Source organism: Microcaecilia unicolor, chromosome 1 (assembly GCF_901765095.1).
Source record: "Microcaecilia unicolor chromosome 1, aMicUni1.1, whole genome shotgun sequence".
NCBI classification, from domain to species: domain Eukaryota; kingdom Metazoa; phylum Chordata; class Amphibia; order Gymnophiona; family Siphonopidae; genus Microcaecilia; species Microcaecilia unicolor.
In genome coordinates this window covers 730,875,453-730,902,273 of record NC_044031.1, presented here as the reverse complement: position 1 = coordinate 730,902,273, position 26,821 = coordinate 730,875,453, and the positions used below count along the sequence as shown (strand labels likewise).

At 41.3% G+C, this 26,821-nt stretch overlaps 1 protein-coding gene across 1 annotated transcript in view; it reads left to right on the top strand.

Moving 5' to 3' along the window:
* Nucleotides 1-26,821, top strand: part of PPIP5K1 (diphosphoinositol pentakisphosphate kinase 1) — a 283,513-nt gene that overhangs the window by 119,098 nt on the left and 137,594 nt on the right. Inside the window, 4 exon segments of the mRNA XM_030189638.1 lie at nt 3,410-3,519; nt 13,827-13,912; nt 18,504-18,629; nt 26,241-26,362. Coding sequence (XP_030045498.1) covers nt 3,410-3,519; nt 13,827-13,912; nt 18,504-18,629; nt 26,241-26,362 — 444 coding nt within the window.

Here is a 26,821-nt window from a genome sequence, read left to right as displayed (position 1 = left end):
GATCCTTGTGACCTGGCTTGACCACTGTCATAGAGAGGATGCTGGGCTGGATTGACTTTTTGTTTTGGTACAGTGTTACACACCACCAAATAGCTGAAACAAGGCTGTCATGTCTTTTTACCAAAGCTTGCATCAGTTTTACCCATAACAGGTGTTGCCTTCAAGATACATCCCCCCCCCCCCCCCCCCCCCCCGATATTCAAAACCATTTAATCTGCCAGGAACGGGCACCTGGCTGGTTAAATGGCACTTAACTGGCTATTCAGCAGTATTCAGCAGGGGATAGCCAGTTATCCCCCACTGAATATTCCCGGTTAGCGCCTAGGAGATAACTGACTATATCGTGTATAGCCAGTTATCCTCGAATATTCCATTCATATCCAGCTATTGTAAGCGGCTACTTTGGGCCGCGTAAATAGCTGGTATATCTTTAGCTGGTTTAAAGTTAACTGGCTAACTTCGACTATTAACTCAGCCAGTTAACTTTAAACCGGCTAAAAATAAACTGTATATTCAATGCCGGTCACTGGAAACGTCCCGGCGTGGAATATCTGGACGCTCCCTTTTATGGTAAATAACCCATGGGTTCAATTTCAAAGAGCCGCTGAGTAGCAAAGATAACTGGCTAAGTTTTAATCAGTTGCCTTTAAGCTTTTTAGTAAGCATAACAAAGGGTTTTGCCTGAAAATTTACCTAAATCTAGCTGATCAAACTATGTTGCCTTTCTAAAAGAGTCAGTACTAATTGGCTAATGGATCTTTTCATCAAAGGGTGGTAAAGTTTTGCTCTTATGCAGTAACTGCAAAGCCTCTGCAGTAAATTTTGGCATTCTCAGCATCTTCCTATGTAGTTACTGCATAGAAAAAAATCCATTCCTACACATTAACCCCCTCATTCTATAACCTTAGTGCCTAAATATAAGTGCTATTTGCGCACTGAGATTATAGAGTACTAAAAAATGTATAGGGCACTCCCTTCTTGCCTCTAAAAGGGGGAGCTGAACAGAAGAGACTGAAAAAAGCAAGCCCTTCTGGCAAAGGAAAAACACTTTAGAGTTCAGTTTTTCTGTTTTATAATAATGCTAAAATTTATTAGAGTAAATAAATGGTTACAATAAAATTTATTTTATCCCAGTATTACAGAAAATTGAATTCTTATTTATATCAGTCCAGATTTCAGTATAAGGAAAATAAAATCAATTTCTCTCTCTCTCTTCCCCCTCCCCCCCTCTCTCTCTCTCTCTCTCTCTCTCTCTTTCTCTCTCTCTCTCTCTTCTCCCCCCCTCTCTCTCTCTCTTCCCCCCCCCTTTGGAAGCTATCAGATTCTAACCTAGTACAAAATGTGCTTAGGCAGAATACTGAAGATTAATTTTGTCCAATCACTTAATGCCTTATATTTTCTCTCTTATCTGGTATTCTTCAACTCTGACCTCTAAGATCACCTTCACATAATTCTGTTTCTTTGGTATTTTTCTCAACTATTCATCATTTGCCCTTTGTAACCTCCTTCCTTCGAATATTTATCACTCATACTTGTCCTTCACTGAAAATGTCCCGTGTTATGTTCAGAGCCTGTTTGAAGCAAACAAACAGACGCTTGTTAAAGTTTATGGCCCATTACTAGGGCTAAGCAAGCCTGTCTACGGTCTGTGAGAAGACCAAGAAGACACAAGCTAACTAATTGCCCTACTAGATCATAGATAAGGGAATAAGTTATATATACAAAGCTGACTTGATTCACAAAACCAGACAGTGTTACATTCACACACAGAAGTACCGGTTGGATGCTAAGTGGTATTCAACAAGCTTAGCACACAGCTGCAAAGGGGGTTATACTCATGGGTGGGTCCCACACATAGGTGCATAACTTACAGAACAAGTGATGCGCTGAACTGCAACATTTCCATGCTTACATTTATACCTGCCTTTTGTATGGCATGAGTGATAGCACCTATATATTGGCTACAAATGCAGACTTACGTTCTGTTCTATAATGGAATCTTAGTACCCAGTGCTCAGTGTTCTGCAGTTTGGCACCTTTATAGAATGGGACCCTGTGTGCATTGACAGCACAGTTGCACCTCCTCAGTCGTCGTTAAATGTATCCACACTTATCTGCAGCCAATGACAATGCACAGTAAGTTTCTGTGCACTATAACTGCAAGATGTGGCCCACACCTATTTCCCTCCCATAACTTGGCCGTTTTCTATGTAGTGTGTGTGAATTAGTATGTGTGTGAATTAGTATGTTCTAACGTGGTAACTGTTATCATGCTCATGCACTAACAGTGTGCTAAGTCACATGCTGACTGTTTACTACACTTTAGTAAAATGGCCCATAAGTCTCGACTGCTTTAGGAGCCCACTTTTGACTATCTAAGTGTCCCTTTTACAAAATCGCGCCAGCGATTCCCGGCACAGCGAATGTGACGCAGCCCGTTCAATTCGAATGGGCTTCATTGCATTTGCCACACAGGAATCGCTAGTGCGGTTTAGTAAAAGGGGCCCTAATTTTGCCAACTTTATGAATTTAGATGGGTAAATTTATTTATTTATAAATATTTGTATACTGCCTTTTTGGACAGTTTGCCATTCAAAGCAGTTTATAATGAAATTACATAAAATCACACTGACCTTAGGTGTATGACAGAAAATCAGTGAGGGGAAATTTGTAGTATTTAAATTTATTATTATCTGATCAACTGTTGTTGAATTTCTGTTTCAATGGGGTTTAAACACTTTTTAAAAATTAATTAGAAAATGAATAATATGAGTTTTACATCTCTGGATACTTCATTAGCTCCTGTTTTAATATGAAACTGCGAAGCATCTTGCTTCCTGGCTTGCAGAGGCAAATGAACTGGTGGTTGAACCTCTTGGCTCATCAAATCATGCCAAACATCTTGTCAGTAAAGACATTTGATTAGACTACAAGCCCATAATGGTTTATAACAGTGTTCCCTCTAAGCTGTGCAAGACTCCTTCACCTATATTCCTGCCAGTGGCAGTTCTGTTTCAATGTCACATTTTCTATAGCAAGGAACAGGCAATTTCAGTAGGACTCCAGAGGATCTGCCTGTCATTAATGATTGCTTCAATATTGTGTTTTCAACCTCCCCACCCACTGACAGCAATGAGGTTGGAGGGGTCATTGTTTATAATTAGTTCTTTTATGTACTGTAACCAGAAGAAGATCTAACGTAAATCTCTTATTGTACATAAAGACTTGAAGCCACTGCTGTTTATTATGGAAACAGGTGTCATGTTATCAGCTGGTAAAATAACTCCTTTAGTCAGTCACCTGTGAAAGGACATCTCTTCCTGTGTGGTGTAAGGTGCTTTCATGTTCTATGGTTGGAACGTGTGGTTTCTAAATATGAGTTTGAGGATGCTGCTGTTCTATCCCACAGGAAGTTCTGGATATTGCTCGCTTGCTGCTAGCAGAACTTGGGACTCACAATGACTGTGAAATAGAGGAGAGGAAATGTAAACTGGAGCAACTTAAAAATGTCTTGGAAATGTGAGTACAGGACCATCAGCCTAATAAACTGCTAATAGTTTACACCAGTGGTTCCCAAACCTGGTCCTGGAGGCACCCCGCCAGTCAGATTTTCAGTATACCCATAATGAATAACCATGAGAGACTGCAAATTTATCTTATGAATATTCATTGTGGATATTCTGAAAACCTGACTGGTTGGGGGTGCCTCCAGGACTAGGTTTGGAAACCACTGGTTTACACTAATACTACCTTTCTAACCAGGTGATCTCCAAGCTACTATTCTAGCATTAAGGAGCTAATATTATGACTGATACCCATGTGACAGGTCATATATAAGGTTAGGCTGGAGCTACTGGAGTTCGTCATAAATTATCCCAAGTCCCATTTCACCCCAGTCCAAAAATTGGAATTCATTGGAGTCCTGTTGAACACTCAAACAGCTCGAGCTTATCTTCCCGAGGCAAGGGCAGACAGCCTTCTGTCCCTGGTGTCCATGGTTTGAGCGTATCAGCAGGTCACGGCTCAGCAGATGTGGAAGCCATGTGCCCCAGAAGTCTCGAGACTTCTGGGGCACATGGCTTCCACAGTTCATGTAACGCCCATGACATGTGTACATATGAGATCAGCTCAATGGACCCTAGCTTCCCAGTGGTTTCAAGCTGCGGGGGATCTAGAGGATGTAGTCCAACTGTTCACCAGCTTTCAAAATTCTCTTCAGTGGTGGACGATTCGATCCAATTTGACCATGGGGGAACCATTCCAAGTTCCTCAGCCAGAGAAAGTGCTGACGACGGATGCATCTCTCCTGGGGTGGGGAACTCATGTAGATGGGCTCCACACTCAGGGAGCCTGGTCCTTTCAGGAAAAAGGTCTGCAGATCAACCTTCTGGAATTAAGAGCGATCTGGAACACTCTAAATGCTTTCAGAGATCGGCTGTCCAACCAAGTAATCTTAATTCAAACAGTCAGGTTGCCATGTGCTACACCAACAAGCAGGGGGGCACCGGATCTCGCCCTCTGTGCCATCACGTAAACAACAGTCTGGCCGACAGGTTGAGCAGGATAATGCAACCTCACGAGTGGACTCTGAACATGGGCATAGTCCGCAAGATCTTCCGAGCATGGGCACCCCCTTGGTGGATCTTTTTGCCACTCAAATCAATCACAAGGCCCCTCAGTTTTGTTCCAGACTTCAGGCCCATGACAGACTAGCGTCAGATGCCTTTCTCCTACATTGGCGGACGGGCCTTCTGTATGCGTATCCTCCCATACCTCTAGTAGGGAAGACTTTGCTAAAACTCAAGTAAGACTGCAGAACCATGATCCTGATTGCACCCTTCTGGCCACGTCAGATTTGGTTCCCTCTTCTTCTGGAGTTGTCCTCCGAAGAACTGTGGAGATTGGACTGTTTTCCAACCTTCATCACTCAGAACGAGGGGTCGCTTCTACATCCCAACCTCTCACGGCATGGATGTTGAGCGCTTAGAATTCGCCTCCTTGGGTCTTTCAGAGGGTGTCTCCCGAGTCTTGCTTGCTTCTAGGAAAGATTCCACAAAGAGATGTTACTCTTTTAAATGGAGGAGGTTTGCCATCTGGTGTGACAGCAAGGCCCTTGATCCTCTTTCTTGTCCTACACAGTGTAAACTTCCCTATTGTCTGGGGTATGTGGAGACGAATCCCTGGCTACTGCCCTCCAATAGTAGCCCTGGTCTTTCAGTACAATCGGCAGCAAAGTAAAAAATAAACTCCTCTTAGGAACCACAGTTTTTAATCCAGAGACTTAATCAACTGGTCTCTTTGAATTTAGAACCAAAATACACAGTCCACTTTATAATCTGTATTCAACATGGCTGTCAGTTTCAGTAGTCCACAGTACATAAAGGAAAGAAACAAAACTGCTTCACAAAAATGTCAGAAAAACAAAAAAGATAGCCTGCTCCTGATCCTTACTCCAATCAGAAAGATACAGGCTGGGCAGCTCACCTCCCACTTCACAGATACTTCACTCCTGTGTCCGCCCGCGCTGCCCTCTTACACTTGCAGACTCTGGTCTCTTGGCTCCTCACAGTCCATGGGTACTTGCTCTCTATCCACCTCCTCCTCCCCTGGGTTACCAAGCCCTTCTTCTAGGACTTCCATCCAATCAGCTCCCTCTCCACCCTGCTCCCTAAATTCCTCAATCTCCACAGCTAGGATACCCTGATCCTCCCCCTCCCCACAGGTGGGTGGAATCCTATACTGATTCTGTACCCATGGAAATGAAGTTTTAACATTGTCACTCCCTCTACTGGCCATTCTCGAGTATTGCTTCTTCCCTACCCAAACCCTTCCCTCCCTTCTCTTAGGTAAACTCCAGGTCTGGATTTTAAGTGGACTGTCTTTCCCTTTTCTCCTAAGGCCTTGTGGATAGGGTAGTTCTATACCATCTGGGCTATCTGTCAGCCTAAGTTGATCTTTCTCATTACAACAGACCCTGCTTGAATACCTTCTACACTTGTCAGAGTCTGGCATCAAGACCAACTCCATAAGGGTTCACCTGAGTGCGATTAGTGCTTATCACCACCGTGTAGAGGGTAAGCCTATCTCTGGACAGCCTTTAGTTGTTCGCTTCATGAGAGGTTTGCTTTTGTCAAAGCCGCCTGTCAAACCTCCACCAGTGTCATGGGATCTCAACGTTGTTCTCACCCAGCTGATGAAAGCTCCTTTTGAGCCACTGAATTCCTGCCATCTGAAGTACTTGACCTGGAAGGTCATTTTCTTGGTGGCTGTTACTTCAGCTCGTAGAGTCGGTGAGCTTCAGGTCTTGGTAGTGCATGCATCTTATATCAAGTTCCATCACAACAGAGTAGTCCTCTGCACACACCCTAAGTTCCTGCCAAAGGTGGTGTCGGAGTTCCATCTGAACCAGTCAATTGTCTTGCCAACATTTTTCCTCGTCCTTGTACCCGCCCTGGCGAAAGCAGTTTGCACACCTTGGATTGCAAGAGAGCATTGGTCTTTTACGTGGAGCGGACAAAGCCCTTTAGACAGTCCGTCCAGTTGTTTGTTTCTTTTGATCCCAACAAGAGGGGAGTCGCCATCGGAAAACGCACAATCTCCAGTTGGCTGGCAGATTGCATTTCCTTCACTTACGCCCAAGCTGGGCTGACTCTGGAGGGCTATGTCACGGCTCACAATGTTAGAGCCATGGCTGCGTCAGTGGCTCACTTAGTCAGCCTCCATTGAAGAGATTTGCAAGGCTGCAACATGGTAATCAGTCCACACATTCACATCTCACTACTGCCTTCAGCAGGATACCCGACGCGACAGTCAGTTTGGGCAGTCGGTGCTGCAGAATCTGTTTGGGGTTTAGAATCCAACTCCACCCCCCTAGACCCATTTTTATTCTGTTCCAGGCTGCACTCTCAGTTAGGTGTTTATGGTTTCAAGTCAATCTATGTTATGTCCTTGCCGTTGCGAGGCCAAATTGACCAGTGTTCATTGTTTTGAGTGAACCTGGTTGCTAGGGATGCCCCACATGTGAGGACAAGCAGCTTGCTTGTCGTTGGAGAAAGTGAAGATGCATACCTGTAGCAGGTATTCTCTGAGGACAGCAGGCTGATTGTTCTCACAAACCTGCCCACTGCCCCTTTGGATTTGCTGTTTGTTTATTATTTGCTTTTTGATTAAACTGAGCGGGAACGCTGACGTGATGGGCAGGAAGTTGTCCGTGCATGCACAGTGCTCGCCAGAAGGTTCTGGCAAACTTTTTAAATTTTTTGCTTGCAAAATTGCCGATTCCCAGGCCGACGCGGATGTCAACCCACATGTGAGGTATGTATCTTTGCTTCATCCAGGGGTGGTGCTCCTGTGCAGAAAGGCACGTGTTCATCTCCAGATCCGATAGTCTCTCTGCTATGGATTCTGAAAGTCAAGGGCTATGCTCTACCTCCCTTCTCACACTCACCACCATTGGAGCTCTCTTAAAGCACTCTAGAAAACTACCAAGAGCCAAATTACAATGGGAATTGAGTTTGCATGGTTTAGCTTTTGTTTTGTGTTACTTTTGTGTTATTTTTGTTTTGAGTTATTGTGCTGGAACAGAGAATGATTATTCTTGTGTGAGTTGGGTCTTATTTAATTGTATGCTTATATATTTTTACAGATTTGTAAACCGCTTAGATCCTGGTATGGCCTGGTGGTATATAAAATGTTAATAAATATAAAACATAAAAATAAACATTTTGTTCCTCTGGAATTCTTCTTAGAAGAGGAATGAGCAGCCTACAAGCATTTCCTGTGATCTTTCTCCTCCTGCTGCTTAAGATTAAACTCCCTGTGAAGACATCTTTCTCAAGATTCATTCAGCACATGCCAACAGCACAGAGGCCCCAATCACCTTTAGCTGTGCCAATCTATGGCCTCCTATTAGAGCAACAGCTTCATATTTGGCAGTCCCCAGTCCTAATTCAGCTTGTATCAAAAAGATGGACTTAAAGTCTAAAGTCCAGTTTTTCCTTTCTAAAATGGTAGTCAAGTTGGCTATGAAGAAGGAGAAAAAATGCAGAGCATTTTCCATTATGCCATGTGGCAAAGATTGTACACTGTTGGACCACTGAGGCAAGAATATGTTTTAGATCACAATGCTATCTGCCCAAATTATGGTTCAACATATGCGTACCATTTTTCAGAGAATGCTTAGTTTCTTGCCCAGTTTGTTTCCACAGTTGGAGTCTGAACTGGTAGCTATCCAGGCTGAAGCAAATGAGTGTGGAGCCCATCTTATTCACTTAGAGTGTGACATCTTCAGTACATGTTCTAGAATCCTCACCTGTCTTTGCTGCCGGATGTCTTGTATGGTTGCATGCATCCATCCTCCTTGTAGATGATAAATAAAATGAGGCAAGCCGACAAAATAAAGGAGACTGTGGACACTATCAAGGACCAATACTGTCACAGAACACCTATCACCCACCTGGGGTTATCCCCAGGGCCACTTATGGGGCCTGCCCCCAGCATTGCTCAGGTCCACCTGCACCAGGGCATGTGCTCTATATTAGCACCCTCCTCCCACCAACTGGATCCCAACCACCTCTGAGTGAGTTTCCCACGCTGAAAGTATTCCTTAGTGATTTCTAGGTTACTGGGGCCACACTCCCAGTGGTCCCACAGTTCCCAGAATGCACTCACAGACCCAACATACAAACCACCAGGATTTGTTATCAGTCCAGACAGGCAAAGGCAATAAACAATTGTTTATTGTCTTAAAAATATATTGAACAATGAACAAAAAATGTGCAATCATCAAACAATAACAGGTAACTGAAATTTGGAGGAATTATAACACTAACTAAACATTTGTTTACTGTCTAAAAAGTACCTGGGAAGATGAGGATATATAATTCACTGAACCTCAGCAAAATGATCTGTCTCTCTTTTCTCCTTGGAGGCAAAACTAGTACACTCTAAAGGAAATGAGCTCCTGGGCCAATCAGAGCCCAGACAACAAGTTCAAAAGCATACTGCTTCTTGCTTCCTGTTTGTGTTAAACTAAAGAGAAAACATTTTTTTTTTCTGTAACAGCTTTACAGCAAAGAAACACCACCTTCTGGCCAAATAGGAGAAATATACTTCAAGATATAATTAATGCAGGAAAATATCCAATACATTTCACAGGCTTAAAACACTGTTTCTTCACAGTGTTCTAGCTTGTTATGATAATAAATCAATTCATTTATTATCTCTGTTTGTCCAGGATTGACTAAGAAGCCTGGTGGCTTGTGTTTTGGGTCTGTGGGTTCTTTCTAAGAACTGGGGGACCCCTGGAAGTGTGGCCTCAGAAGCCACTGAGGAATTAAGTTTATTTATTTAGATTTTGCTCACACCTTTTTCAGTAGTAGCTCAAGGTGAGTTACATTCAGGTACACTGGATATTTCTCTGCCCCAGGAGGGCTCACAATCTAAGTTTGTACCTGAGGCAATGGAGGGTTAAGTGACTTGCCCAAGATCACAAGGAGCAGCAGTGGGATTTGAACCGGCCACCTCTGGATTGCAAGACCGGTGCTCTAACCACTAGGCCACTCCTCCACTCCACAAGTTGTGGGCGGGAGACTCGCCCAGAGGCAAGCGTAACCCAACAGGTGGGAGGAAGGGTATTCCAGCGTAGAGCACATGCACAGGTGGTAGTGGGCCTGAGCAATACTGAGTTAGACCCTCTAGGTGGCCGCAGGGTTAGCCCAAGGTGAGTTCTAGGCTTTCTGTGACAAGGTGAAAGGAAACAAACAGCTGTGTAGATTTCATGACTGATTCAGTTCTTTTAAGGTAGTAAGCAAGCGCCATTTTGCAAACAGTTGTGTAGATTTCATGATTGATTCAGTTCTTTTAAGGTGGTAAACAAGAGCCTTTTTGCAGACCCAAGTGTAAAGAGCCAGGTATAGAGTAAGTACCTGTATATAATATGTAAACCGCTTTGGCTGTACCAAAAAGGTGGCATATCAAATGCATTACCTCATTACCCCATGAGGTTTAGAGCAAAATGTCATAAGCACACTTTTTCTCCTTGACATAAAGCATGACAACCTTTGGTAAAACTTATTATCAGTATGAAGAACTACTTTGTTGGGATGAAATTGAGTATACAGTTTAAAACTGACAAAGGCTTGAAGTTTACTTAGGAGCTCATTTTCAAAAGATAAAAACATCCAAAAAGTTGCATAAGTCTGCACTTGGAAGTTTTTCTCACAAAAATGTACAAATTGGTATTTTCAAAACCAATTTTTAGACGTTTTTCTATGAAGTTCGTCCGAAATGCGTTCAAATCACAAAGGGGCATGTCAGGAGCCTGTTAAGGGCGGGATCTGGGTTCTCTTAACACTTTGGCCGTTTTTCAGCAATAATGGAGCAAAAGAAAACCGTCCAGGACTAAAACTAAGATGTTTTGAGCTAGACCTGTTTTTATAATGAATGAGGCACGAAAAGGTTCCCTGAATGACCAGATGACCACTAGAAGGAATCAGGGGTGACCTCCTCTTACTCTCCCAGAGGTCACTAACTCCCTCCCACTCCCCAAAAATGTAATTAAAAACATTACTTGTCAGCCTTTGTGCCAGCCTCAGATGCTGTACTCAGGTCCCTGGAGTAATTTAGTGGTGGGTGCAGTGCACTGCAGACAGGTGGACCCAGGCACATACCTCCCCCTACCTGTTACACTTATGACTGTGAGCCCTCCAAAACTCACCAGAAACCCACTGTTCCCACATATAAGTGCCCCCTTCACCTTTAAGGGCTATTGTAGTGGTGTACAGTTGAGGGTAGTGGGTTTTGGTGGGGGAGGTGTTTGGTGGGCTCAGCAGACAAGATAAGGGAGCAGTGGTGAGATGTGTACCTGGGAGCATTTTATGAAGTTTACTGCAGTGCCCCCTAGGGTGCTCTGTTGCTTTCCTGGGATGTCTGGGGGACCAGTCTACTAAAAATGTTGGCTCCTCCTACATCCCAGTGGCTTGATTTTTCTGCTTTTTGCGCGTGGACTTTTTTTTTTCCTTTTTTGAAAATGGACCAAAAAAACAAAACATCCAAATCACAAAACCTTGTTCAAAACAGTATTTTTGGGGAAAAAAAAGAAGTTTTTCTTTTTTTGAAAATGACCTTTTTTCCTATTCAGATTTTGGGCGTTTTTTGTAAAACGTTCAAAGTCAGACTTATAGAAGTCAAATCGAAAATGCCCCTCTTATTCTCCTAGCTGAACTAAACATTACAAGGAAAAGCACTTTCCAGATAACAATCTTGAGTAAAGCGGATTCCATTAGTTCAAAAACAGCTTCATGAGAAAAGTAACCACAACATTAGGGTTCGATATTACAGGAGGCTTTTGTGATAGTGGGCTGAATTGAAGAATCCCTGTCATGAATCAAGAAATGATTGGACATTGTGAAGCTGAAAGCCTATCAGTGGGGAAATGATGGTTGAAAGTGTGCTCTGATGGAGGATATTTGTAGACCCAGTCAGGAGAGTAGTATGGTCCTGCATAGAACACCAAATGAAGCCATGACCATCTGTGCAATAGGTCTAAGGTAGGCAAAATTTTAGTTCTAATTGTGTGGAGTAGAAACACAATTAGAACTAAATGCTGAGGCAGCATTGGACCTGACCCTGAAGCAGGTCTCGAAACATGGACCATGTCGGTGTGGGTCAGTCAGGATTCTTTGAGAAACCTAAGTAATGCTTTTTTTTAGTATATGAAGAAGTAAAAAATGTTCTATAAAATATAAAAAGTTTCTAGAGAACATTTATTTGTTGGGTAAGACCGATGATAATTTCAGTGAATCAGTAGGTGATATCCTAGTATGAATCGAATCACTGCTGAGGTCAATTGCCCTACCTGCTATATGTGAGAATTGTTGGTGAACATAAGGGTAGCCATACTGGGTCAGACCAATGGTCCATCTGGCCCAGTATCCCGTTTCCAAACAGTGGCCAATCTAGGTCACAAGTTCCTGGCAGAAACCCAAATAGTAGCAACATTCTATGCTACCAATCCTGGGGCAAGCAGCTGTCTCTCCCGTCTGTCTCAATAGCAAACTATAGACTTTTCCTCCAGGAACTTGTCTAAACCTTTTTTTAAAACCCCGATACGGTAACTGCTGTTACCACATCCTACGGCAAAGAGTTCCAGAACTTAACTATTTGTTGAGTGAAAAAATATTTCCTCCTATTTGTTTTAAAAGTATTCCCATGTAACTTCTTGCGTGTAGGGCTAATCCAAGCAACCTTCAAGAGCTGCTTCTACTATTTGCGACAGCTACGCTGCCTCTGTCCTTACATCGAGAAGGTAAATCTTATCCCAGTTGTGCATGCCATGGTAACATCAAGACTGGATTACTGCAATCCACTATACAATGGTCTGACTACAAAGGGCCTGCACCAGCTCCAGTTGATTCAGAATGCAGCAGCAAGACTCATGGAAGGTTGCAAGTGACGTGACCACATCACACCATTTTTGCAAAAACTTCATTGGCTACCAGTACAATACAGGGCTAAATTTAAAACTCTTTGTCTGATCTTCAAGGTCCTGAAAGGAAATGGCCCCGAGTTTCTGAAGAATAAGATGATCCTCCACACACCGCCAAGGACACTAAGGTCCTCCCAAGGACTTTCACTAAATACACCCTCTCCAAAAGACATTACACGATGTGATACCCACAAGTGAGCCTTCTCCGGAGTAGCCCCCACTCTCTTTAATGCATTGCCTGAAAGGCTCCGCTTAACACAAGACTACTTCTACTTCAGGAAGCAGGTGAAAGCTTGGCTCTTCAACCAAGCCTTTAACGGAAGAAGTAACTAACTTGCTAGTCTCACTCACACACACAAGGATTGACTCGTGCTGCACATACTGCAGCGGGACATGTTTATCCACTTCTACTCTTGCTGAGATAATATTTAACCATCTCTCTGACCTCACGTGCAACTTTCTTCAAAACAATCAATCACCTTACTTTCTAATTCTTCCTACTTTCTTACTCATCTATATGTTACAACTTTGCCTTACCCTTCACTACCAATTATAATGTTCTATTACATATTGTGTTGTCATTGCAAGTAGTATACCATGCGATACTTTGTATTGTTTGAATATTTTTACTGCTGTAATTGCCTATTGCTCATGTTTGATCTATTCTTACTGTACACCGCCTTGAGTGAATTCCTTCAAAAAGGTGGTAAATAAATCCTAATAAATAAATAAGTGTTTATTGTGGATTACATTGCCCCCACCTTGTGAATATAGGCTGCACAATTTGATTCACTATCTGGCTAGTGGCACTGAATATCTGGATATTTTTTGATCGTCGCAGCCAGCATTTAAAACAACAACAATTAAAAAACCCCAAAACAAAACACTGTCCACAGTGGCTGAATATCGACCTGAAAGTTTCTGTTGAGCTATGTGAACCGTCTAGTGGAAAAGGTAGCAGTGCTAGCAATGTCCTGCTGTTCTATTCCATCTCATGTACTTTATATGTAAAATCATCATAGTGATTCAGATGCCACTTGTCCAGGGAAAGCAGAAATATGTGCTCCAGTGATGGAATCACTTTGGAATGGTTTGGAAAATGAAACATCATGGCTAGGAAGAACATGGAGTGGGTATTAATACCAGGGTTAGTACCCTGTCCATGATGTTTCAAAGTTTTATCTACGGTTAATACAGTAACTGTTGAAAGCAATGAAAAATTGTATCACTTTCTCTTACCTCTGTGTCTGCAGTTCTGTGAAATTAAAAAAAAATGTGGTAATGAGATATCAAACCATAAGTATTATGACTAGCTGAACTAGTTCCCATTTGTTGACAGGTATGGGCATTTCTCAGGCATTAATAGGAAGGTACAGCTGACATACCTGCCACATGGGCATCCAAAGTCCTCCAGTGAAGAAGAAGGTAAATGATCTGTTACCCATCTTATCTTTTTTTAAAATTCTGTGTTTGGTTGTGTTATGTAAATTGCACAGACCTTAGGCAGTCCTGCATGTTGGTACTCTGCACCTCTATAACAAGACACAAGTCTAAACTTTTTCAGTGTATTATTCTTGATCATAGCTGACCTTTAGAAATGAACAAAAACAAAAAAAATAATCAAAAACTCTTCCCAGTAATGCTCACATGGGGATAATTTTATCACTTAAAGCATGTGTAAATAGTATGCACATTACTTTCCCTGTGCAAGTACCATCAAATTTTCAAACTGAAAGTATGCATGGATTTCTGTTTTGAAATTTACCCAAGGGCATTTATGTGTATACATAAAAACACGTGTTTTACTATGTACAAATATGGTTTATTTTTTGTGCGTTTATGCATATTTTTGAAAGTACTGCCAAAATAATGTTAGCCAAATTCACTCACAATCGTCTAGAAGTAACTTTAACACCTCCTTCAGCATTCTAGACATTCAAACACAATTATATAAAAGTGTTACTACGGGCCACAGGCACATTGCATGGGGCTAAGCTTTACCACAATGACTGACACTCCACCTCTTAACTGGTCCTCTTTGAAATATCTCTTTCTCTTCTCTTTATTTATCACATAAACTTATATGTAGTAAAAAAAAATACTCATCTGAGTTTTGTCGGCTAGGTGTGCTTCACATCCGACACGTGTTTCGCTTAAATAAGGACCCTGTTTATTAAGGTGCGCTAGCGTTTTTAGCGCATACTAAAATTAGCGCATGCTAATGCTAGAGACACCCATAGGAATATACGGGTGTCTCTAGTGTTAGCGCACGCTAATTTTTAGCAAATGCTAGTACACCCATAGCGCGGCTTAGTAAACAGGGCCCTAAACGTTTTCAAGGATTATCCTGTATAGAAAAAATATATAGTAAAATACTGTTGTGTTTGCAAAACTTAAACACAACAGTTTAATTAGTTTGCAAAATTTACCTTTTACCATATCCGACACATCTTGCCGACTTAGAAACTTAAGCGGCCAAGGTGGTGAAAGCATCTCGCTAGCATTAATTTATATTATCAGCTAATACCTAAGCCAGTCACAAGCTCTGGATTCAAAATACAGTCATCCACTCTATTTCTGCATTGAGCCCAGCTGGATTCACAGTGTTTTTAAGGAAAATATCCAACATTGCTCTTTATAAATTTAGACTCTTGTCATAATAACCACCCTTCTATCACTTGATCAATAATACGCCACTGGATAGTTTGACCTTTTTCAAGCCAATGTTGAACCAGTAGTGCTTATTCGTTCTGAGTAACAAATCTCGATTTATGTTCAGTCAAATTCACAGGCAAATATAAATTAACCTTCAAGGACATTCAATGAGATAGACCACATTGGTGCTCATACATGTCATAACAGTTGTAGCTGTAATTGTATATCCCATTTGCGAATCTGTCCATATAGGTCCTAAAATGGCTAATTGACACCATTGACAGCGTCCACACTGGTCATATCTTCCAACAGTCTCCACCTTATTGTTGCACTCATAGTGCTGTCTCGATAACAATTCTGCTATAGTCTTTTGTCTCTTATAGGTTATTGTAGGAAACTCATCAAAAATTGGATAAAGCTGAAGAATGTGTCAATGGGTTCTTAAAATCTGTACAAATTGTTTATATAAATGAGTATGAGGCATTACAAGTCAATAAATCTTCACTTTGAGGCCACTTATCTTGTAACAGTAACTCCCTCTGAGCAAACCAAGCTCAAAGATATGCTGTGGTCAGTGCCTTCGGGTAACCTCTAGCGCAAAACTGAGTTGTAAGCAGTTGTGCCTGATTCTTAAAATCTTGAAGGGTGGAGCAAATGCATCGCAAACGTAAGTATTGACTTACTGGTAAATTGTATTTAAGATGATAGGAATGATAACTCCCAAAGTGTAGAAATGTATTGCGCTCAACTGGTTTCCAGTAGAGGGTAGTAATCAATTTACCATTGTTTAATCACCCATATATCCAAAAAGTCAATCTTCATATTTCTGTATTTTGCAGTGAACTGTAAACATGGTTCCAATGTATTGATCCACTGTTCAAACTATAGAAGGTCCTGCTGTGACCGTATCAAGATGAAAAGAACGTTGTCTAAAAATCTCTTCCACAATAGAACTTTTCCAAACTGTTCAGTAGAATATAGTTGCTGTTCCTCAAATTTTGCTACATTTAGGGTTACTACAGAGAGGGCAAAAGTTGCTCCCATGGCAACCCCTCGAGTTTGTAAATAATATTCCCCACCATATCAGAAATAATTGCGCTTAATAACCAAAGTTGCTAATTCCATCAAAAAATCTAAAGATATCCGCATAGGTTCTGATCTTTCAGAAAGAGTTTCTCTAATCACTTCTAAAGCTCCATCTTGTTTCCACAGGTATATAAGGACATGATGTCTAACGTCACTAACCAACCCAAATTCAGTACCTTCCCCATTGTTTCCAAAATACTAATAAAATGAACTGAGTCCTTCAAATAAGAAGACATTTTCAATGTTGCTGGATGCAAAAAACTGTCTGAACTTAGAGGTTCTAAGACTGAATTAAGGGTAGAGACAATCGGTCGCCCTGGAGGGTTATAAAGCTGTTTTTGTATTTTCGGCATGAAATAGATTTTAGGAGTACTTGGAAGTTGGTCTTGTAGAAAACTGCTTCCTGTTTAACAGTAAGTTCCAGAATAGATTTTATCTCTGACTTCAGCTCCACCACTGGGTTAACTTTCAACTTTTTGTATGTACCTTCCTCAGACAATTGATTTAATTCTTCCATATAATATTGAATCTTACTCTGAACCACAGTTGCACCACCCTTGTCAGCTCTCATAGCTATCAAGTCTTGAAATAGCCAAAGTTGTCGCAATCCCTTGGCTTCATCCTTAGTGAAATTACAAAAAATTTTTTTAGACTTATCCAGTTGCTCAGCTGCTGCCAAATCCCATATTACTAAAATCTATTTTGTGCTGAAAATACATAAACTGCTTCAGAGACAGAGTTACTTTAAAGAGGACCGGTGAAGAGGTGGCGTGTCATGGTGGTAAAAGTTTAGCCTCATGCAACATGGCTGAGGCCTGTAGTAACACTTGTATATAATTAATTGTGTTTGAATGTCTAGAACACTGAAGGATATATTTTTGAAAGTATGCACATAAATGTAAACCTATCCCTAACACAGCTGTTAGGAACATCTCCACTCAGTCTGAGTAAAATTACACATGTACAAGCTGTATGCACATAACTTTATTTGCTTATCATAAGCACAATTTTATGAGGACCTATTTCAATGCAAAAAAAACACTGCTTTATGGGGACCTTTTTTACAAAGGCGCACTAGCGTTTTTAGTAAATACAGTACACTTAGATTATTTCTGAGTCTAATTCCCTTTTATCGTCATCTGTGTCCCGTTGTTCCACTACTTCCTTTCAGTTGAAAGAGATCTGCCTCCTGTGCACTTTACTTTGAATGTATCTAAGGGGGAAAGTTATCAAGGTGTGGTAAAAGGCGAGCTTTTACTTCACCTTGATTTACTCTGGAATTCAGCAACCTGCTGTATTTCTGTACCTCAGTTTGCTGAATCCCATTGTAAAAGAATAGCCTTAGTTGCGAGCCACCTCATAGGCAGTGTTGTTCTATGTGCTGGGAGCATTGGGTCTAAAATCTCCCCCCCCCCCCCCCCCACCCCCCGCTCTTCAGTGAGGGCCTCATGGCCCTTTACTTGGTTGTCAAGCGGGTGCTGATCAGGAGTGATTCCCCTTTGCTCCCACCTACTTGGCGCTGCCTCCAGAACGGTGCCCTAGTGGTAGTCTCGCGTTACTACTTCTGTGGGTAATATTTCTGTAGAAAAGTGCAAGAAGATGGATTTTAAAAAAATGCTGAGCATCGCCTGTAATTATCAACTGGTAGTTTGGAACTGACTGCTGTTTTGGAATCATGTGAGTAAGGGAAACTAAGCGGGCTACATTGTTTTTGACTTTTGTTTTTCTGCAGGATAGAGATCATGTTCTGCGCTTGTTCTTAATACTATATTGCTGATGGAAGGGTATAGTAGCTGAGCACATTAAGGAAACACAAAATACGTTTCTGTGTGGTTGCATTTTAATCTATTATTAAATAAAAGCAATTTAGGGGGTCTTTTACTAAGGCACGCTTGCGTTTTTAGCACCCGCTAAACGCTAGAGACGCCAATGTATAGCTGTTGTTTCATGTTAATCCAATGGGCAGAAACCAAGTACTGAGAATTCTCAAGTTCCACAAATTTTTGGAAGAATTCTATTCTTTTATTGACTTACATTCCGCTATATTTCCAGAAGGTTTTAATGTGGATTACAAGAAAGAGACTTCTCGGTTAGATGGAAATACAGGAATAATATTTAAATCAAGCTAGTTTAATATCAGAGAACATCGGAGCCTTCAGTGTCTTCCTAAATATTAAATAAGATTTGATAGACCTAACTTGGCACTGTATATTCTTAGTACCAAGTGCTAGTTTTTCTAGTCTTAATTTGATACTACTTTGGTTTATTTGTAAAGCTGCTCGCAAGGATGGCCCATCTTTACTACTGGTGCTGAAGTGGGGTGGTGAATTAACCCCTGCTGGACGAGTGCAGGCAGAAGAATTGGGACGTGCATTTCGTTGTATGTACCCAGGTGGTCAAGGTGAGAACTATGCAAACTAATTTCATGTTTCTTTTTCTTGGTATCTCTGGCTTTCCTCTGCTTGTTTCTTTGGCATTCTCTGCTTATTTCTGTCTCTTTATCTCTTTTTGTCTGTCTTTGCCTCAGAAGCTTAGCCGAAATTGGGTGGCGGAGCAGGTGGGGGGAAGAGGGGTTGGTGGTTGGGAGGCGAGGATAGTGGAGAGCAGACTTATACGGTCTGTGCCAAAGCCGGTGATGGGAGGTGGGACTGGTGGTTGGGAGGCGGGAAGTACTGCTGCGCAGACTTGTACGCTCTGTGCCCTGAATAAGGCAGGTACAAATCAAGGTAAGTTTTACACATATATTTGTCTTGTTGGGCAGACTGGATGGACCGTGCAGGTCTTTTTCTGCCGTCATCTACTATGTTACTATGTTCTTCAGTCTTCTGCGCTTCATTTCTTCTGTAGCCTTTCACTGGTGCTTCTTGCTTCACTCTGATTCTTCTGTGATCTTCTCCCACTTCCCTTCCTCTTACTTTTCCTTCTTTCTTGTCTCTCTTGGCCTCTCCCATTTTCCTCTTCTTTCTTATGACTTTTTCTATTTTCTTATCATATTCTCTCTATTACTCTAATTTTCTCTCTATATCGTTTTTGGTTTCCTTTCTGTTGTTCATTTTTATCCCTTCCCCTCTACCATTCCCACAGACGTATGATTTATTCACTAGTGATAAATGAAGGAGATTTTCCTTTTTCTTGGCTTGTAAGGGGCTAATGTGATAGGATAAGGGCTAAGTGAAGAGTTTAACTCTTTGTCATCTCTTTCCTGCCTTTGACCTGTTTTAGTGGATGGTAACGGCAGGGCTGTGGGCTGTAGCTCTCCTATTGACTGCGGTAAGGGTGCTGAATGCTAGTGTGGTCTGCATATTTCTTGTAACTGTAGAGGAGAATCTGCTTTCATCACATACTTAACAAAATATTACTCTAACATCCTCCATCACATTACTAACTCCTTTCCAACTGTGAGGTTTTCATTTTCTTAACTTCCTTCCTTTAACTATTCAGCACCTTCTATCTACTTTGCTTGAGGCAAGCAAGAGCCAGGGATACCCTTAAGGAATTAGTCATTCATCGTCATGCACGCAATTGTGTCGAAATCCTTTTTTGAAACAGAATGGCAGTCATAGAACTTAATTAATGTACCTGTTATCTTATTCCAGTATGTATGTCACGGAGATCATAAATATGTGACATCCATTATTTTTATTTCAGTTTCTTTTATTGCATTTCAATACAGAGATAAACTAGAGCTCACAACATAGCAACAAGCAACACTCTACAATATATGGCAATACCGGAGCTCATATTCAAGAAACAGCAATTAATTCCTAGAATAAGATTAAAATAAGAAAAGAAAAGAGATAGGAAGGAGAGAGGAGAAAAATAAGGGGGGGGGGGGGCTGGAGGATACATATCAGAGCATGGAGCATGCATAAACCATGAGATATACCTTGTGTATTACTAATCACTGTACAGTGTTAAAATAAGATACAAGTGGTAGCCATTTTTCCCTATACAAAGCAAAACGAGAAGATTTCTTTGCAAGGTATATTTCGTATTTATAAATTTGAAACAATAAGTTCCACCATTCCTGGTAAGTGGCTTGAGATAAGGACTTCCAATGCGAAAAGATTACCTTCAACGCCAAAGATATCATGGTGTTAACAAGAATCCCCTCATTGGGAGTCAGTAAACTTTTGTAGCATTGATCTTTAAGTATCACAAATTTATAAGTGATTGAGCCAGGAAGGTGAAAAATGTCTACCAGTTGTGACCAGATTTCTTTCCAATAATTTTGAATGCATACACAATCAAATATAAGGTGCTTAATATTACCCACTTGAGATTGACAAGACCAACATAAATTAGAGTTAGAGGGAACAACAACATGCAGCTTACGTGTCGTCCACAAAGATCTATGCATAAAGAAGTACATAGACTGTATAGTTGTAGAGGAATTAGAGCATCTAAAGAGGGAGTTCCAAAGTTGCTCCCACAATTTATCTGAGATAGGCTGCTGAATGTCTTCCTCCCAACATCTACGTAAACCTGTACATTTAGTGCGGGATTTGCTTAGATAATATTTGTAAATGTGGGAAGCAGCATGGCCAGAATGTTGGAGCTTCAGATTAAAATCAATAAGCTCTGTGGTTTGAGACAGAAGCTGTATTTGTAAGCTACATTTATTTTTCTTTTTTAACATGGAGCTAATCTGTAGCCATTGATAAAATTGGGCGTCTGATAGCGAAAATTCTGCCCTCAAATCTGAGAAAGATTTCCATGTCTGACTGCTCACATGGATCATATCTTTTAAGGCCCAAATTCCTATACGCAGCCACTGAGACCACGAGACTTGCTTATTATCAATTTTAAAATTGGGATTATTCCATATGGGGACAGATGACATATCAGACCAAGGAATACCCATAGATTTATCCAAGGATACCATTAATTTGTAAGTGGTGTTGATGATCGGATTGGAGACAGTGCTCTTCGGAAGACGCATGCTGATTAAATAGGAGTGCACTAGCAGGTCAATAATGGCTTGTTCAAAGGTTAGCCATCTGGGCAGGGAAGTAACATTCAAAGGAGTGATCCAGTCCATGCCCTGACGCACAATGAAAGCTTTGTGATATAGTAGGAGATCAGGAAAGTTTACTCCACCTTGCTTTTTTGGAAGCTTAAGTTTACTTAGAGAGATTCTGGGCATTTTAAGATTCCATAAAAAAATTTGTGAGCAACTTTTCCAGTCGCCTATAAAAGGAACAAGGGAAGAGAAGAGGGATCATACTCAATGTGATTTTAGGGACTATCATCATTTTGATAGTATCTAGCCTTCCCCACCAAGTGAGATTTAATGGGGACCATGCCGCTAAGGAGGACTCAACCTGCGCAGATACTTTGTCAGAGTTAACTTTAATAGTGGTGACAAGGTCTCTATCAAAGAAGACACCAAGATATTTAATAGAGGAAGATATCCATTTGAAGGGCAGCTGTGGCATGGTAAACGGAGTACAAACATCGTTTAAAGGCATCAATTCTGTTTTGTCCCAATTTACTTTATATCCTGAAATTTTTGAGAATCTAGAGATTAGGTTAAAGAGGGCTTTCAGAGATGGTTGAGGGTTGGTGACATATAACATGATATCATCTGCATATGCTAAGAGCTTGAACTCCTCCTTATCCAGTGAGATACCAGCAATATCTGCTGATTTTCAGATTGCCAGTAGGAGAGGTTCAAGAGCCATGTTGAATAGCAAGGGGAAGATGGGACAGCCTTGTCTGGTGCCTCTATGCAGAACGAATGAATTAGAGATTTCTCCGTTACCTACTGTATGAGCTGAAGGTTGGGAGTATAGCAGCTGCAACATACGAATAAAAGGTTCAGGGAAACCAAACTGTTTAGGAACAATAAACAAGTACTTCCATTTTACCCGGTCAAAGGCCTTTTCCGCATCATGGGAAACAGACAGTATGGGATAGTCCCTTGACCGTGCAAAGTGAATAATATGACAAAGTAATCTGGTATTGTCAGCACCACTTCTGGATTTAACGAAACCAGCTTGATCCCTATGTACAAGAGAATGAACAATGTTTTCAATTCTGCTACACAAAATCTTTGCATAAATTTTATAGTCAGTGTTTAAAAGCGAAATTGGTCTGTAATTCTGTATGAGGGTGCAGTCTCTATTGGGCTTAGGCAGCACTATAATGTTAGCATCCAAAAAGTGGCCTGAAGAAGCAGACTCTAGTAGCGCTTGAAAATAAGTCAGCAGATGAACTCATATAGAAGAAGAAAAGGCCTTATAAAATTCCACTGGTATTTTGATCTTGTTGAAGGATAGCTCAATATAACTCCCTCTCTTTTCAGGGAGTTTCTTGGTGTATACTGAGGTATCTTAGTGAATCTGTATGGGGAAATATAAAGTGCCAAAGCATGAGTCAAGAGAATTCCTGCAAGATGAAATTAAATTTTTTCAGTCATTGATCATGGGCATATTTCTTTAGCTCCTTTTGCCTGTTTGCTCAACCCTAGTTTTCCTTTTCAGGAAGCCCCATGCATTTTTTTGTGCAAAAATGTGATATTAGGCTATTCGGCCAAGAAATGACTGTGACTGTGTTAATTAAGTGCTGTGGAGGTGTATTTTCAAAGCAGTTAGACTTACAAAGTTACGTGGAGAGGCATTTTTGATATGATGTCTAAATCCGACTTTGGATGTTTTGCTGAAAATGTCCAAAAATCAAATAGTGAAAATGACCATTTTCAAACCAGAAAAATGTTTTATCTCAGGTCTGCCTGCACCTGGGCATGTGCTCTACACTAGCACCCTCCTCCCACCAACTGGGTCCCAACCGACTCTGGGCGAATCTCCCACTCTCTGGTTATTCCGGTGATTTCTGGGTTACTGGGGCCACACTCCCAGTGGTTCCATAGTTCTTAGAAAGCACTCACAGACCAAACACACAAACCACCAGGATTCTTAGTCAGTCCAGACAAGCAGAGTCAATAAACTAGAAAAGGTTTATTGTCAGAATAGAACAGTGAACCATATAAACAGGTGGAAAAGAACAGGCAATAACAGATAACTAGATAGTTTTATATTTGTTCCATAATCAAACATTTATCTACTACCTAAAAAGAACCTGGAGAGTTCAAGAACAAGATATAGCTGCCCACAGGCTATAAAGTCTAACTGTTAACATGGTCTCAGGAAAAGAGAACATTCTCTTTCCACTCCCTTATCTGAAACTAAAAAAGAATACTTCGCATCTTAAACTAACAGCTTTTGGTGGGAAGAAGAAACTCCTCCACTCCACTTACGTTTATAATGGGAGTAGTTTTTTTTTTATAAAAGGATGCCAGTGCGAGAAGTCAAAAGAGGTGCCTATTTTATACAGGCAACTTAGGTGTCTGTAAGCCTTTACAAAAGAGGATCCGTGAACCAACTCTAACAGTGCACACAAATTCCTAGCAACAAATGTACAGCTATTCTGAAAAGGTGTAAGAGTGTATGTGTACCCAGAAATCTAATAAAATACGCTTGTACACTGCACATTCTCTTCACCCCACCCAAGCTATGCTTGTGGGAATGCCTACACACTGGCTTTCCCAGGAAAGCTAATGGTATGTTTAGTTGCATTAAGTAGAGTTATTAACATTAGGAAAAAGGAGATAATTAGCTTCATTGTTCAACTCAGGATATTGAGAGGATGGAAATGGTTCAGAAAAAGGCTGCTAAAATGCAAAGCTTGCAACAGAAACTCAACAAAGAGAGGTATAAGATATTCAAGAAATGCTCACTGGAGGAAGAAGGGAGGAGGGGATATGGTAGAATCATTCAAATGATTGACAGGCTTCTATTAAAAAAAAAAGCCCAAAAAAACCCAAGAATGACATTTCTGAACAAGGAGTCATTATAACAGGGCACAAATGATTTGAAGCGGCAGAAAAGAAGGTGGTTTTTTATTCCAGGTATCTACCAACCTGTCAATAATAAGAGGTAGTGCAAACCAGTACTGTGTGACTCTGAGCAAGTCACTTAACTCTCCGCTACCCCAGCTACAAAATAAGTACCTATATATAATATGTAAACTGCTTTGATTGTAACCACAGAAAGGTGGTATATCAAATCCCATCCCCTTTCCCTGTGTGACAATTTAATCATTCTTGGGACAGATACAGAGGGCAGTGGTAGGTGCAAGGTTAGGAAGCTGCAGTTGTCAACAATCTGACCTTCGTTCTCTTGACAGCAGGGAAGTGATAAAGAGAAAACAAGATGTACCTCTAGCAGCACCTCAGACCATGGGATAGCTATGTGGGAGCAAGCAGGCTACAGCTTGCCAGGAACTAACTGGGTCAATGCTAGCAGCTTGGTTGTGGCAAAGACCAGTTCATGGTGGAATAGGTGGCTAAATGTTTGAGCACTCACTAGTTTTCAGCACAGCCTCACTAGCTTTGATTGCTAGTTGTAAGATATGGGAGCTGGGAGGGCCTAGGCATTGGATTAAGTATAGGAACTTGTATGCTCATCTACCCAGTATACTGGGTACTTCCTAGTAACCCAGATTGACCACTTTTAGAGACATAACACTGTGCTTGATGGACCTTTTGATCTGACCTAGCATGACATTTCTTATGTGACAGCAAAAATTGATCTGGATAAACAGCAATATTTGACAAACATTCAGGTTTCACTGGATGGCTTGTATACACCAGAATAATTGGGCAGATTGGATGGGCTAGTTGATGTTTATCTTTCTACTGCAATGTTACTGTGTTCAAGGGGTTGCAATACTCTGCCTGCTGCTTTTAGGATAGCCCCTACATGTTGAAATGTGTTCATCAATGGAAAGAAATAGGACTTTGGTGAACAGACATGAGAAGAAGAAAGAGAAGTTAATAATTTAAAAAAATCATGCTTTGTGGAGGGGCTTGGTGACTCAGAGACAGATGATCTAGTTCACACCTTTTGTTTTTCAGTAGTTGAGGCAAGTTACATTTGGAGAGCTGGAGTTGCTGTGGAGGCATCAAACATATAAATGGCAAGTGACCGACTCACCTGCAAATGCGCAGTAGAGTCGGAACGCTGAGAGTGTAGAAGTCCAAGCCCCGCCTCCACCAGCAGTACAGCCCAATAGGGAGGAGGGCTTGGACTTCTACACTCTCAGCGTTCCGACTCTACTGCGCATTTGCAGGGAGGGAAGGAGGGGGCAGAACTGAGGGAAACAGACCCTGGGGGGAGGGCAGATGAGAGAGCAGGGTTGGTGGTGGGGGGGGGGGGAGGCCATAGGAAAACAAAAAACTAGCCCGTTATTACGGGCTTAACGGCTAGTTATTTATAAACTATAAGGGGAGGGAATCTAGGTCTGTGCTCAATGGCAGCACTTCCTGGTCAAACTCAGAGTTTACATTAGCTGGGTTCTGGAGGAAACTATGGATTGTGACTCTAGTCAAAGCCCGTTGCTGCAATGGCTGGGCTGAAATTGGGTGGAGACATAAAAGGAGAAAAATCCCCAAGCATAATAAAGGCTGATTTGATTGAGGTAGTAGCCCAAAAGAAAGAGGAGGAAACTGCTGGGCTAAAAAAGAAGAGTGAAGTTCTGTTCTCTAATGTTTCAGAATTGCTTAGAAAGGTCTGATGCTCATTCTGTATCGGACAAAAATTGCTATTATGTCATTGGTGAAATTGTCTGCAGTTCCTCTGAAATTTTCAGAGCATTATCAGCACTGCTGCCAAAGAGTCAACTTTTGCCAGTGAATCTTTTTTGTTCGCTATGAAAAGTAACCTTGATTAATCTGGAATTCTCTCCACAACTTTGATAACCCAAGGAAGTCATGGCTTCCTTTCCTCAAGGGTGAAAGACAAAGGGAATGAGACAGAGCAGGGGATGCGGTGAACCCCAGAGAAAGAGAGGTGCATCATGTTGAGACATGCACGCAAAATTCTATCTTTGTATTGTGTTTGAAGATGTACCCTAAGAATGTCAACCTGCCCCTTGTTTAGTGGTGATTTGAGACTCTGTATATAGTAAATATTTGAGATATATTTTTATACTCTTCTGTATATAATCACAGGTGACTATGCTGGTTTTCCTGGTTGTGGATTGCTCCGCCTACACAGCACTTACCGACATGACCTCAAGATCTATGCTTCAGATGAAGGACGTGTGCAAATGACTGCAGCAGCCTTTGCAAAGGTATTTCCCGTTATTTAGTGTGTGCCTTTCACACCACTTGATAGAGCCACAATAAATGTTGACAAAATAAACCAATACAGTCAAGAGTGTTTAGGAACTTTCAAAGCATTAAAATTAGAATTATGTTGTAGTGGAAACAATTTTTCAGCATAAGCGAATAGCTTACTTCAAGTCTGCGAGATGGCAGAGTCATTTGAAGGCCTTGGCTTGTGTTTGGATAGAAGATGGTTAAAGCTCGCAGATGACTGCTCAGAGGGTTTTGGAAGCCTTGAGTATATATTTTGATAGGATTTCAGGAAGGAGCTGGTGATTTTTTTTCACACTCAAGGCACATGTCCTGTGATGGCACTAGGAGTCTCTTCTGCCTTGCCTTCTAGTGTGTTCTCTGTACATTTCAAATAAAAACTACTAATTATAAAGGAAGTTCTATCTCTTGTAATAAACTGCTGTTTGGCTATG